The sequence below is a fragment of the Myotis daubentonii genome, chromosome 8, assembly GCF_963259705.1.
Source record: "Myotis daubentonii chromosome 8, mMyoDau2.1, whole genome shotgun sequence".
Taxonomy (NCBI): Eukaryota; Metazoa; Chordata; class Mammalia; order Chiroptera; family Vespertilionidae; genus Myotis; species Myotis daubentonii.
This window is the reverse complement of record NC_081847.1, coordinates 23,105,235-23,119,755: the sequence shown is the minus strand read 5'-3', so window position 1 is coordinate 23,119,755 and position 14,521 is coordinate 23,105,235. Positions and strand designations below refer to the sequence as shown.

The following is a 14,521-nucleotide window of genomic DNA, read 5'->3' as shown; positions in this document are numbered from 1 at the left end:
TCTCTTTTCATGTGTAGATACAGCCCAACCTGAGTTATCTTGCCCATCCTGCTGGGAGGATGCAGGACTCTCCATATAATCTGCTCTGTTTTACATGGGGGATCATTGAGCCACAGAGACGTTGAAGGGTTTTCTTGGTCCATGGCTGAGCCAGGATCACTCTGTGGTGGAGTATTGCGTACCAGGAAAAATTCCAGAGCCAGATCAAGGAACCAATCAGATGCGATTCTTGTTTTATCAGCTATCTAAGCAAAATGCCAAATAGCAGCAAAAATACATTTCTTATCTCTTCTTCTAAAGTATGTTCAGTAGGAGAAAGAGTACTTCATCACAGGGAAAAAGAAAGAGAGCTTCATTTTTAACCCAATGAAGGAGCAACTCCCAGTTGCTGCAGTGCAGTTAGGGCTAGGTTTGCCGGGGATCCCTCAAGCAACTGGCAAGCAAATCTTGGCCCCCTTCTGAGACTTGCATTCCCAAATCCTGCCCAAGAAATTTTCCTTGAGAATCCACTGTCCTCACTAACACTGTTGGGGAGTTTTAGGGTTAGGGAAAAGCAAGGGAACAATCACATTTAGTTATCTCTCATTGGGCTGTGATAGTTATTATGTTGAGGAAAGACATGTAGTGTGTGTTCTCTCTCTCTTTCTCTCTCTCTCTCTCTCTCTCTCTCTCTCTCTTTCTCTCTCTCTCTCTCTGTCTTTCTCTCAAGCCAGGGCAACTCCCTCTATGAGGATGTGCCAGGAGACAAAAACTATGGCAGAAAGGTGGCTGAAAAGGTTAACCAAGACACTGCCCCCACCCACATCTCCTGGGCAGAAGGAGAGGGCAAGCAAAAACATGCTGAGAGCATTCAGCAAACCCTCTGCAACTTCATGTTTTAAAGAGGAGACCGCAGACATGCTGTCTATCCCAATCCTCTTCTTGGCCTCTTGAAACATCCACAAAGCTGGTTTCTGTACCAGCGAGTTTATTCCTCAGTCCCATTTCTGTTGGAGATACAGAACAATCCCTTCCATCACGTTTGCTCTCTAAGAAGATATTTATCTGCTGCATGAGTTTCATCCTCAGTCCATGCTTGACCTTGGGGACTCAGCGTCAGGAGTGTTTTGATACCACACATAACCCTTTGGCTGGGTCAGAAGCACTGTGGTGGGGGCGGGGAGTGCGTGTGGAGACAGTGTGCTGGAATATACGCTCCAAACCCCAAAACATGCCCAAGAATAACAAGGACATTAACCACGGACCCAAGGGTTGGTGAAATTCTATCTTCACATCTCCCTCCACCAGTAAACATGAACATGCCATCCCCGAAGGGATGGAGGGAGCCTCCAACACAAGGTCCAGAGAGAATGCGAGGAGAAGGGCTGGTTTGGGAAAGAAGTCCAGCAATTTCTACACTTCAGTCACTGGAAAAATTCCCCCCAAGTGACAACTAAATAGAGACATTTTTCACTAGCTGGGGAAAACAACAGGCTTGCACTTTTCAGAAAAAAGACATTAAAATTTTAGAATGCCATTTTGTCACTTTTTTTCAGCTACCCCCATCTCTTCATCTTCATCTCATGCTGTTCTCCCCTCCTACGCTCCATTCCAGCCTCACTGGCCTGCTTCTGTCCTTCAAATGAGCCACGTTTATCCCCACCTCAGGACTGTCTTGCTTGTTATTCCTTCTACTGGAATGTCCTCCGCCCAGATCTTTGCAGGATGCCTTCTTCTCTTGTTCAAGTCTCCTGCCAGATGTCACCTTCTCAGACACATCCCCTAGCTACCTAACAGTGTCCCCAGCTGCTCTCTATCATTTTCTTCTTTCTTTTCTTCTTAGCAGTCACCACTCTCTGATCTGATTTTATTGATTTCTCCATATATTTATTGTTTATATCTTTCAACTAGATGTACACTCCAAGAGAATAGGGCCCATGTCTGCCTTGTTTATGGCTCTATCTCCTGTGCCTAGCATGTGGTTGGCATTTGTTGATTGGATGGATGGAAGGGAAGAAGGAAGGAGGAAGGAAGGAAGGAAGGAAGGAAGGAAGGAAGGAAGGAAGGAAGGAAGGAAGGAAGGAAGGAAGGAAAGAAGAGATGAGTGAATGGATGAATGCATATAATCAATGATTTGGCTCAAGTATTTTATTCAGTTTGGTCAAATCTTTTGCTCCATGACCCACACCAAAGAAACAAACTCTGGACTATAGGATGATAACTCAAGCCGGAGTGGTTAATCAGTTGAAGCTGTGAAAGGAAGCCATAATTTGACTTCAGTTCTAAATGAGCACCTACTGTCCTTCAAAATAGTACTTTTGTGTTGATGTGCTTGATGTTGAATACATAACCCGTAACTCATTTACCTTCAGAAAATTGCCAAGAAGCAGGCTGGAAGAAGTTGCCCGATGATTTATAACTCAATTATTGAAGATGGAGAAATTAAACCACAGGGGAATGAAAATGAGTTGGGAATGCCATCCTGGCTTCATTCCAGCCACTGCAATTGTCCTTGTTTCCGAATTTAATAGACTGCTAAAGGTGATGTTTTAAAATCGTACCCTATTTATTCGTTCATTTTCTTGTTTGTTTTAGAATAACCTCAATTTGGAAGGTGACTCTACGTCAGAAAGCAGCTTTCCTTTCTCCAAAGAGGCACCCGGGGAGCATCTGGACCACCAGGCGCCACACCAGCCGCTCTCTAGACAGCGATTCCAGCCGGAGGCTGGGCACCCTTCATTGCAGAGAGATGGTCCAAGATCTTTCCTCCTTGATCTACCAAACTTTCCAGATCTTTCCAAAGCTGATATCAATGGGCAGAATCCAAATATCCAGGTAAGGCTCAGCAGCTGAAAAGTGCAAGAAAATGAAACAGTCCATCTCTTTGTTGCCTGATCTGATTTCAAAGCAACCCCTGCCTTCCCTCACTTTTCTTGTTAACCCCTTAATGACTCCTGCTTATGATCGTGTTATCTCTGTAAGAATAGTCGTGTATTTTGTCTACGTAACACCCTTGATTGTGAGATACACCATTATTTGATAAACCCCTAAAAAAAAGAAAACATTGCTAATTAAATTATGACAAACCGATGATTATAAGATACAGTCTTATATCAGCGGCATTAAAATGTAAAAACCACACAAAATAATATGCCCTGAAATTGAAGAAATATGGTAGCTGTGGAAAGGGCCAATCCAGCATGTGAGTAAATGAGGCAAATCATCGCATGATTTCACAGGTGCCCAGGCAGGCCCTCTCCCTCGCATGCCTCTCTAGCTTGCGTTGGACACCAGAAATGCCTTCAGGAGGTGACAACACTGCAGTGGCTCCAAAGTGTAAATGGCTGATAAAGAATTTTTTGATAAGAAGGGAGGTGAGAACAGACATTCCTAAGGGAGAGATGAACGCACACCACCAAGGTGGAATGGGGTGGAGCTGAGGGAAATAGGAGGCTATTCAAAGGGGTGCCTGGGGTTGAAAAAGATACGATTCACCTCCACCGAAATAGCACCGTAGACTACCAAGCAGATGTTGATCCGAATGGACTCTCCCAACACCCTGATGAAGCACATGTCACTTTTTCAAAACTGTCAGCCAGGCAGTCAGGCCTCAGGAAGTTACTCTGGTGTGCCCAAGGTCACGCAGCTCGTAAACCGTAGTTGGGGGCTCAAATCCAATCTCTCTGGCTCTCGGGAATACTCACCCCACCAATTTGTGTTTCAGGGACAGGCTTCTAAGTTTCCATTCTGCTTGGATCTCCCTCTGTTTCTTCCAGAGATGGTCCCATGAGAGCTGAGAGAGGTGCTTTCTCCTGGGCAACCTGGGCCCGTGCAGCTCCCATTCTCTTCTCTCTTGCCTTCTTCCCTACTCTTCAGCTTTGCTCTTAATTCTTTCTATTTGGGGAGGGACAGCTTTTCCTGATTTTTCCTCTCTGCCTGAGTTTACATGACAGAAGCTTCCTGAACCTGACCCCAGAGGAATTGGTTCTTAATTAAGTTAGTCGTCTCTCTCCCTCAAGACGGACCCTCTCTCCATGACACCATTTTAGATCAGGTTTCCTTGATCAGAGTTGTTTTGCTTATAACACCAGTGTCCTGGTGACTACCCAATATCCCTGGGATTACACCTCAATTAGAATACGTAGGCCAACCCCTACTGCATTAAAAATGCTGGGTTAGGTTCTGAGAAATTAAAAATGTAAGGCCTTTTTTCTCCAGGAAATGACATAGGTGTGAAAATCCCAGCTACCACCAAAGACTGTGTGGGAGACAAGGGATCATGGAGACAGAGGGGGAAAAATCGCTATGTTCCATGGTGCACAGACTGAATAGATGGGCAGATGTAGGGCAGGGCAGTCAGGGTTGATGGTACAGAGGGGGACAATGGTTTGGAGGTCACTCTTTGACAACCCATGCACAGAAATCACTGCATGCCCCAATTAATATGTCTGATGAGTCTTGCATTGTGCTCATTGATTAATTGGAAAAACAGGCCTTTTGCTCCACTGCCCTCTCTCCAGGAACTGGCCACTTGGCTCTCTGCTAAAAAACAATGGATCCACTTGGGGGAGGTGCAGACTGGGGGAAAAAGAAAAAGCCCAGACATCTCCTTATTGTTGCTCAACATCACTTTCCATCATGCATTTATCCACAGGAAGTGATTTTTCCTTGTTCATAGATTTTATGGGACCAGACTGCCCTTACCCCCAAGGTGCTTAGGCCATGCCTGGAACAACTTTAGACCTTCTATGGCTCACAATTTTTCTCCAGAGGCAGGACATGTCACTGTGGATCTTATTGCTGAGGACTGAGCTATGAGTGTAATAGAGTTTAAAATGGCTAATGTAAAGTTATGAGAATATGCCTGGATGCAGGGGAACACCAGGCCTTAGGAATGCTTCCCCTCACAGACATGTTTCTAAGTACTTGGGCTTCCCCTAAGAACCAAATTTCTCAGGATCCTCTTTCTCTCTCCCAGATAAATTCACCCTTCAGGAAATCCCCATATTCCATAGACCGCACAGGGACTCTTTTAAAAATATTACCTAAATGTTAGGGAAGAACAGTGGTGTAAAGGCAATGGGGACCCATGGAGCTGGGAAACCCACATGACTTTTCCAAAAAGAAGAAAAAGGCAACTGCGCAATGCTGAGCCCTCTGCAGCTCACATGGCAGAGCTGTGCGTGAGCTCCAGAGAGCAGTCGAGGTTGCGATTCATTTTGATCATCTTAACTGTGTTGTTTAGCCGGATGGGAGGTAAAGAATTCTTCAGAATGGTTTCACCTGGCTCCCTGAGGACCGAGGGGGCTGCTGGAGCTCACAGGTATGGAGAAAACCAGAGAGACAAGGAAGCAGAGAATTGAGTGGAGGACGAATTATGAGAAGGCCACACCTGGTCCCCTCTGGCAAAGGCTTCTGGACTTTTATCAAATGCAGCTTCCCCACGTGCTGTCACAAAGCTGTGGCTGCAGAGATAGTACAAGCGGAAATTATTTACCCTCCTCCCCTCTGAGACCCCCAGCCACCTGTTCATATAGACTTAGAACAGGTGAAACGTAACAATCGGTGCTTTGTTCTCACTCTGTCTTACCCCCTCTATCACCCCCCTCCCCCAGCCCCGGAGCAAGAAATTTACCTCCAGGTGCTGCTTCTGAGAGAAATGCTTTGGAGCACAGGGTAGGAAGAGGAACAGGGCCATGCCTAGGAGGTCCCAGACTTTCGAGTCACCCTTTGAACAGCAAAACTCACCATGGCCCCCAGGAACATAGGTTCCCCATAGCTCCAATATCAGGGTTGTTGGCAGAATGGCTTAAAAAATTAAGAAAACTCCAACCCAGATACCATGAAAGTAACAAAAAAATCCCAAAAGAGTAGGCCAACACCATCTTTTTGCCCACTGTCCAGTTGGGGGAGTGCCTGTCTCTTTGCACAATCCCTGCTTCTGTTAACCTTCCACAGGAAGTGCAGAGGGTGGGGTGGCCTGTGTTTTATTGATCAAATGGCCTGTTGACCCTAGAGCAGCGGTTCTCAACCTGTGGGTCGCGACCCCTTTGGGGGTCAAATGACCCTTTCACAGGGGTCACCTAAGACCATCAGAAAACACATGTATAAGTACGTATTGTTTTTGTGATTAATCACTATGCTTTAATTATGTTCAATTTGTAACAATGAAATTGGGGGTCACCCAACATGAGGAACTGTATTAAAGGGTCGCGGCATTAGGAAGGTTGAGAACCACTGCCCTAGAGAAAAGAAAATCGAGCTGCATTTCTGGCCTCCTCTTTCTAGACCACAAAAGGTTAATGTCCGTCACTCAGAAAGATGGTCAAAGAATGAAGCAGCTGCTACCCTGCCCTAGGTCTGCGTGTAAGCGTGTGTGAATGCACATACACAGGGGTGGGCACGCACAGGCACGCACGCACGCACACACACACACACACAGGCACAGTGCTGGCCCCATGCACCACTGCCCTTGAGTAAACCAATTCCCTGGTGGTCTTTTAAAAGATGAGGTACTTCCTAAAAGGGGGTGATGGTTTCCGCGTTGGCAGCTCTCGCTCCTTCCTGCAAGCACTCCCCTTTTGTTGAAATCCACTGGTTTGACACAGGCTGATTCAGCGAAGCAGACAGCCCTGCTGGTCACCGTGGTCCCCTGAAAGCATTTTCTTTCCCTGGGGAGCGGAGTGAAGACAGGTGAAGGCCGCTTCAGTGGGTTGGCCTCCGCTGCCAGGGCCCGGGGCCTGTCTCCCCCTTCCTCTGGCAAACTGCCCTTCACCCCCACCTATTTATGTCTGACTGGAGCCGGGTAGCTGAACAGGAATTCGATACCCCTCTCTCTGAACCACCCCCAACCCCTCCAGTGTCTGGAAGCATTTCCCACGCCCCAGGGCTGGGGGCCACTGTCCCTCCGGCCAAACAGCCCACACCTTTCCAAAGTGACAATGCTGAGTCCAGGCAAAGGCCACATCCCTCTTGGGCCTCTTGACTTTTAGGAAGGGAAATCCTTTTAAAAGCCCTGCTTTGTAGAGCTTTTTCAAACGCCCCTAAGCCAGGTGGCCTCCATTCCAAGTGGGCCTGGCTCTCCATTGTAAAAGACTGGCTTCAGGCTGTGGAAATGAGTGAGGGGAAAAAACAACCATGTGCAAAATAGAAAGAAATAGCCTCAAACTCCTGAACCCAATCTCCATATTAAATTTGAAACAATACTAGAGGTAGGGTTTTGTTTAAAAAATAAATCAGTCAGGAAAGAAAAGAGATCCCCCAGGACAAGTTACACTTGAACTTTCATATCCTTGGCTGGTCTTCTGTCTGTAGCTGATGGTCAGATAGCAAAGACAAAAATCTCTAAAGTAAACTCATTATTAGGCTTACTGCACCAGTTCATTACCACGGTAGCTAGTCACAACCAACTATTTCTCTTTTTTGGATCGAGCTGAGATTGGTATTCATTTCAACCAATATATTTATTTCTTTTCTTCCATTGAGAGAGACTTAAAAATAGTCATCTAAGGCCTATTTTTTCTTGCACAGATGTATTTACATGGCCATGGGCCTCTTGAGGGCCACAAGATACAATCAAATGAGTTGGCCAGGGCTCTCACTGTTGTACGGGCTTCTACTTCTGATTTCCCTTCCTTCTTTTTCTCTAATATACTCTTGGAATGACAGGTTTGGCTGAGTAACCATCAAAGAAATTTCTGTGCCCAAGACATGGGCCCTTACACCCATGGGGACAAGCCTATATTGTTCAACTCCTCATTGACCTCTGTGGTTTCATGCAGGTTACTCCACCTCTATATGCCTCAGTTTCCCTGCCTGTAAAAATCAGAATGATAATACCACCTGTGATATATATATTACATTGTCAAGGAAGGAGGGTATGTAATCTGGGGCCTAATGCTTTGCTGGAGACTATCTTACTGTCCGTGGATGCTCTGTGTTCCTGTGGAATCAATTCACCTCTCAGGGAACTACCGACTCATGCCCGCCTAGCCACCAAGCTCACAAGGCTTACAGGACCATCGAGCTAGAAGATTCTCTCTTGTTCAGGTGGTCAAGTCTTTTGTATTTTTTAGTTTATTATCAGTTAGACTGAAAATTGTGTTAGTGTCCCTAAGAAAGTGCTTTTCGGAGAAAGTATAATAAATGTTCTTAATAAATGTTTTAACTATCCAAAGGAAGAAAGCAACTGGTAGTGTTGCCTAGGATCCTCACATCTGGATTTTGGACAGAATTCCCCAAATTGGCAGTGACATAGAGCTCTGTTTCTTGAAGCTGATGAGACTCAGCCAGAAGTTGGGCTTGGATATTTTGAAAGAGTTTTCTTTCTTTTATTGTCTTGGTTCATGGTGTGGAAAAGTCCAGAAAAAAAACAAATGTACTTATATACTTCAATTATGTGCATCAAGGAAGAGAAAGGATGGTAAGAGCTCGAGTCTTTATCAGCTTGGAAATCTGCTGTGCTCACTCCCACACCTTAAGCTCATCACATCGATTATTGTTCAAGACATCTTTATAAAAGGACTCTTTGATGCCAAAGAACATGTAAGTAGAATGAGAGCAACAGGAAACATAAAACTAATCCCCATCATTCGAGAAGTCATTGATCATGCTCATTAAGTCTTTTTAATTGTATGCCTATGAAATTTCAGGTTCAAGATTAGATTTCTTCTTTTGATATCAGTATGAGGTTTCCACATTAACTGTAGGGAAGGGCAGATCCTAAGGTTTGTGTGGGGGTTTTTTGTTTGTTTTTTTGTTGTTAATTCAGTTGAGGCAGTGGCTAGAAATTAAAGGGGAAAAAGAAACCTCTAAACTGTTGAGATTTAGTCATCGATATAGTTTTTGGAGTAAATTTGTATTTTGCTACTCATTGCCTGGCCAGGCAACAAATCTATTTTGTTTGGATCTGAGTACCAGTTTGGAAGAAAAAGAATTATATTGACGGTAATAGCTTAAAACATGAAATTGTTTTTATTCCCAGCTTGGAGAAATTGCAGGGCACGTTTTGTTTAGGCAATCCCTTTGACTCCAGTCTGAATACAAATGGAATACCAAAACCATTGGGCATGTTCCCCCTTATCTTCTACCCAAAGACTGATTTCATTACCATAATTGCAGGCTTGCCTGGCTTTTGGCAGCTTCTCCCCTCCAAGACCCTTAACAGCCATGCAGACGATTGTTGAGGCTCAGTTGTTCTGTCTGCAGGCTGAGGGGGATGGGACTGCAGAGGAGAAAGGGTATGTCTCCAAGGCTCAGTAGCCTGTCACTCCCCAGCTGTGCATGCCTCCTGCACTTGTCCTTCCGGGGTTGTGTGTGGGTCCCAGTCACTGTCATTCCCCAGCAGCCGTCCATTCTAGCAAACAGCAATGATACAAGACATACAATGCATTCATTTTCTTCTCTCTTTTTTTCTTTTTGGGTGATTACTAAAAATTTCATCATTCTTTATACACTAGAGGCCCGATGCACGAAATTCGTGCAGGAGTAGGCCTTCCTTCCCCCAGCTGCTGGCACCGGCTTTCCTCTGGCACCCGGAACCTGGGCTTCCCTCCAGCCACCTGCAGGCACCAGGGACCCGGGCTTCCCTCACAACCCCAGCTTTGTCCGGAAGGATGGAAGAATGTCCAGAAGGATGTTGGTCTAATTAGCATATTATGCTTTTATTGTGATAGATATGCAAAGACTGGGGTAATGGTGGTAGCATGGAATAAATCGAACGGTGTGCTTCTAGGCATTCCACACCAGAGGAAAGATACACTTGACCTGCCGCAGCCCAAGTATACTCTGGTATTGAAGGCCACACTCTTGATCTTGTGTTTGGACCACACAAGGCCGCAGCCCAGGCTCACCATTAGCTGGGCAACTTCCTTTGAATGGTAAAGGGAGCAGAATGCAAAATTTCCCATTCCTAACACAAAAGGAAGAGGCTGTTTGTCTCAGGATGGGCACACCCTGGTGCAATTTGGCAGAGCATACCAGCAACTCTCTCAAACGTCTGGTTAGGGCAAAACTAGAAATCCATCTGCCCAGTACATCTTGCGCTGATTACTTGGAGCACGTGTTTCTGATTCATTTGCACATAACTCATCCAGGGGGTGTTGCAAGAGCTATGTGATGGCCAAAGGAACCCAATGAGTTTTTATTATATTTTTGAAACAAGTTTCTCTACGTTGATTGTCTCTCAGAGCCAAAGAAGCTGCATTCTTCCAGCCCTGTGACTTCCAAATGAGGCTCAGTAAATTAGAGAGCAAGTTCTAACCTTGGCTCTGGGACTATCTGTTTTGAACCTGAGGGTTGGTTGAAGGGTGTATGTGCTGGGTCTGGACCTCAGGACAAGTGAAAATCCCAGCTGTGAAAGCCTGGACATTGAGGACCTTACGTTCACATCTCCACACAACCTGTGGCATCCAGCATCACCCGCATCTGTGGTCTCTTTGCTCCCTTGGTTGCATGAGGGGACAATACCTCTGTTCCTTACTTGTTGATAGGGGCAGTGTAGCAAAGTTGGGGTAAGAGCGTGGGCTCCTGAGCTACACTAGTCATTTCTGCCAGATACTAGCTGTGTGACTTAGGCAAGTTGTTAACTTCTCTGTGTGCTAGTTTTCTCTGTCTATAAAAAGCTATACATTGCTGTCTGACAACCACCCCAAAACTCAGTAGCTTGAAGCAGTAACCATCGGATTGCTCATGGTCCCTATGGTTTATGAATTGGAGCAGGGCTCAACCGGCAGAGCTCATCTCTGTATCACATGATATCAGATGGGATGACCCAACTGAGCTGCAGGATCCAAGATGGCCCCACTCATACGACTGGGACCATGGAGCTGGCCAGTGGCTGAGGAGCCTCAGTTCTCTTCTCTGTGGCCTCTCTCTTCATGTGGTCTCTATGCGAACAGTCGTCTAGGCTGGGCTTCCTTACCTAATGGTAGGAACATTCCAAGAGAATGAAAATGGAAGCTGCAAGACCTCATGAGATTTGTCTCATTGTAACTCCTCCCACAGTCTACTGGTCAAAGTGTGTCACAAGGCCAGCCCAGATAGAAAGGGAGAGGAAGTCAACTGCACCTCTTGATGTGAGGGGTAGCACCCACATACAAGGATGGGAGAGATTATCTGGACCATCTTTGCATATCATCAATTATAGGGGCCAATCAACCAAACTTATAAGGTCATTATGAGGATTAACTAAGTTAATATATGGCAGAGCACTTGGAATCATACCTGGTACAGAGATAGTACTCAATAAGTGTTCAGTTTTATTATAATTATTCTTGAGGCACTTCAGGAACATGTATAATACATGTTTACTCCTTGAATTAGAGACTTCCCAGCAATGTAATCTTCAGTAGACCAGTGACCCTAGTGATGAATTGTCTCCTTCCACCCAAGGCCCATGTACTTCATTCTCTGTAATCGTGGGGTTCACTTGGGCCATCCCTGGATGTTTGCCATTCTGTATCACCACACAGTCTCTGCTATCCTTCATGAGGGACACATCCATCATTTGCCTCTGGTATCCCAGACTTTCTTTCAAGGGTCACCCAGCTTGGAGGCTATTGACTCCTCATTGACCCTGGCCTGTTCTGAATTCTTCAGGTCACCATAGAGGTGGTGGACGGTCCTGACTCTGAAGCAGATAAAGATCAGCATCCGGAGAATAAGCCCAGCTGGTCAGTCCCATCCCCTGACTGGTGGGCCTGGTGGCAGAGGTCCTTGTCCTTGTCGAGGGCCAACAGCGGGGACCAGGACTACAAGTACGACAGTACCTCAGATGACAGCAACTTCCTCAACCCTCCCCGGGGGTGGGACCGTCCGGCCCCAGGCCACCGGACTTTTGAAACCAAAGAGCAACCAGAATATGGTGAGTTTACCACCCAGTAATATAAAATTGGTGGGGAGAATAAATGAGGATGATGAGGAATGGAGCCAAGCAAAACCCAGTTTACAGTATGTGGCTTTTGGTCTTCTATGAGGCGTACCTCATAAAGACTCTATTCCACAGAAGCCCCAAGGAGGCACCAGCAGCCACATTTTTCTGGAAAGACTATAATTTTAAAATCACACCAATTATCCTAGGAGAGAAGTTTTTTTTTTCAGTCAGGGGTCTTTGAGGTTCTTCCTTTTTTCCAAAAAAAAAAAAAAATAGTTTTGTTTATAAAAAGGAAGAAATCAGCAGATCAGTTTTCTTGTATATTTTACTGTAAAAATGCATATGGAAAATTAATTTGGTAAAAGAAATGTATCGGCTGCTTCCTTTGACAAGGCCACTGTGTTATGTTTGACATTGGCAGTAGTGTGGCCCTTGAGAATCCACATGAACATATGCTTCAAGAGTTGTCCAAATGAGACCTCCCCACCAATAAATTTTAAGACCCCAAGTAGGGACTTCTACTGTCTCATGTTTTAGAGTAAGGTGAAGTAACAAAACTTTCAAATTCAGTAATTTAAGTAATAGAAGTTCATTTTTAATTTGAAATGGGAGACAGGGTAAAGGGAACTCAGCTCCACTCAGTCATTCAAGAACCCAGGCTCCTTCCATCTTGGCACTCCTCCAACTGTTAGGGCCTGAGAGTTATCCAATGGATGCTCTATATCCAGCTCAGCCAAGGGGGAAAATGCAGCCTGAAAAATGTACACATGCTATTAAGCCCCTCGGCTTGGAGATAACACACATCACATCTGCTTAAATTTTATTGGCATGACCTGATGATTTGGCCCCACATAGCTGCAAGAGAGGCTGGAAAATGTATTCTGTGTGTCCAATAAGAAGAAGCAGCCTTTGTGAGAGATCAGAGAGTGTGCCTTTTGCTATAGAATATGTGCAGTCTTATAAATGCATCCATCATTGGGATATTCTGTGGCTTTACCATCAGCAGACATAGGTGCAAGCACTGTCATGAACTCTCACCCTTATACCTATGTTTCAGCAGAAAGACCAGTTGTATGATGGAAAGTTATTTCTCCCCACTAAGCAACTTCCAAAACAGCAAGATAATTTTTTTCCAGCTGCATCATTTAGTTGTTCAACAGATATTTATTTATTTATGTATGTATGTATGTATGTATTTATTTATTTATTTATTTATTTCCTCACCTGAACATATGTTTCTATTGATTTGAGAGAGAGAAAGAAACATCAATGTGAGAGAGAAACTTATTGGTTGTCTCCCACACATGCCCTGACTGGGGATCAAACCTAAAACTTAGATATGTTCCCTGACCAGGAATTGAACCTGCAACCTTTTGGTGTATGAGACAATGCTCCAATCAACTGAACCACCAGGTCAGGGCTCAACAGACATCTATTAAGAGCATATCTTGCGATCAGTATTATGTTAGGTGCTGGGAATAAAAAAAATGAGTAAGACACAGTCCTTCCCTACAGTGGTCCTCACCTATCTGTGGACAAGGGGAGAAAAATTAACTGATAAAGCAAAATAGTGCCATTGTGGAAATACACATCAAATGCGAGGGGAGCTGAAAGAGAGCTCCCAAACCCCTTCCAGCCAGGAGACTTGTGAAAAGTTCTGCATTCCCAGAGGAAGTCCAATTTATCTACTTCCCAGGAAGAAGGACTCAGAATAGTAGCCAACATACATATAGCATTTAACATGCACCAATCCTTCTTCATGGCATCTAACATGCAGCACTCGTTTAATCAGCTCTCTGAGCCAGCTGCTCCATTTTACTGATGGGGAACCTGAAGCCTGAGAAATTAAGAAACTTGACCTCAAGGATTTATCTCAGTCAGTTGGTCCAGAGTCTGTCCTCTTAATCACTATCTTATTCTGCCTTTCTTGTGCCGGGGTGGGAAGGAAACACATCCTTTAGGAGCGGGGAGTGGATCTAGAAATGGTCACTTGGACTGGAAGATAGGAATAAAAGATTGGAACAGTGCTACTGAACAGAGAAACAAAGCACACAGGATCCTGGGTGCTAGCCTGACATTGCACAGCTCTGTGGCTAAACCTGTTTGCCCAGCCCACACAGAACATTTTTTCTACGAGTGGGGCATAGACCCTCGGCATCAGAATCCCTTGGTTGCATGTTTAAAAATGCCAATCCTAGCCCCAACCCCATCCTTCTATCCTAATGGTCCTCTAAGTGTGGTCCCTAAACTGGCGGCATCAGCATCATCTGGAACCAGGATAAAAAATGCAGATGTTCAGTTTCCTGGTCCCTGGGCCACCTGAATCAGATATTCTGGGTGTGGGTCCCCAAAAATCTATGTTTGAATGAACTTTCCAGGGGCCTCTGGAACACTGAGTATTTGAAATCAACAGTTCTCAGTTGCTCATTATGCTCACCTGGGGAATTGTTTGGAACCCTGGTGCCCAGATTTCTGGAGATGGGGCCAAGACATCTGTGTTTTTTAAAGCTCCATGAGTGACTTTGATGTGCAGCTCAGGTTGAGGGCCACTGCCGACCTTCTACTAAACCAGAACGTCCAACAGCGAGACCTAGGCTCAGTCTGTCTTTGTTTCTTTTTTCAACCAAGGTCAGCAGGCTATCCCCATGCTCACTGAATTTTGAAGACTAA

At 45.2% G+C, this 14,521-nt stretch overlaps 1 protein-coding gene across 2 annotated transcripts in view; it reads left to right on the top strand.

The window, feature by feature from the left end:
- The window catches only part of ISM1 (isthmin 1), a 77,742-nt gene that overhangs the window by 48,135 nt on the left and 15,086 nt on the right, over positions 1–14,521 (top strand). For both annotated transcript variants that reach the window (XM_059705527.1, XM_059705526.1), the window contains exons 2-3: positions 2,575–2,814; positions 11,578–11,842. In XM_059705527.1, the coding sequence (XP_059561510.1) occupies positions 2,575–2,814; positions 11,578–11,842 (505 nt within the window). The remainder of the gene's footprint in view (positions 1–2,574; positions 2,815–11,577; positions 11,843–14,521) is intronic.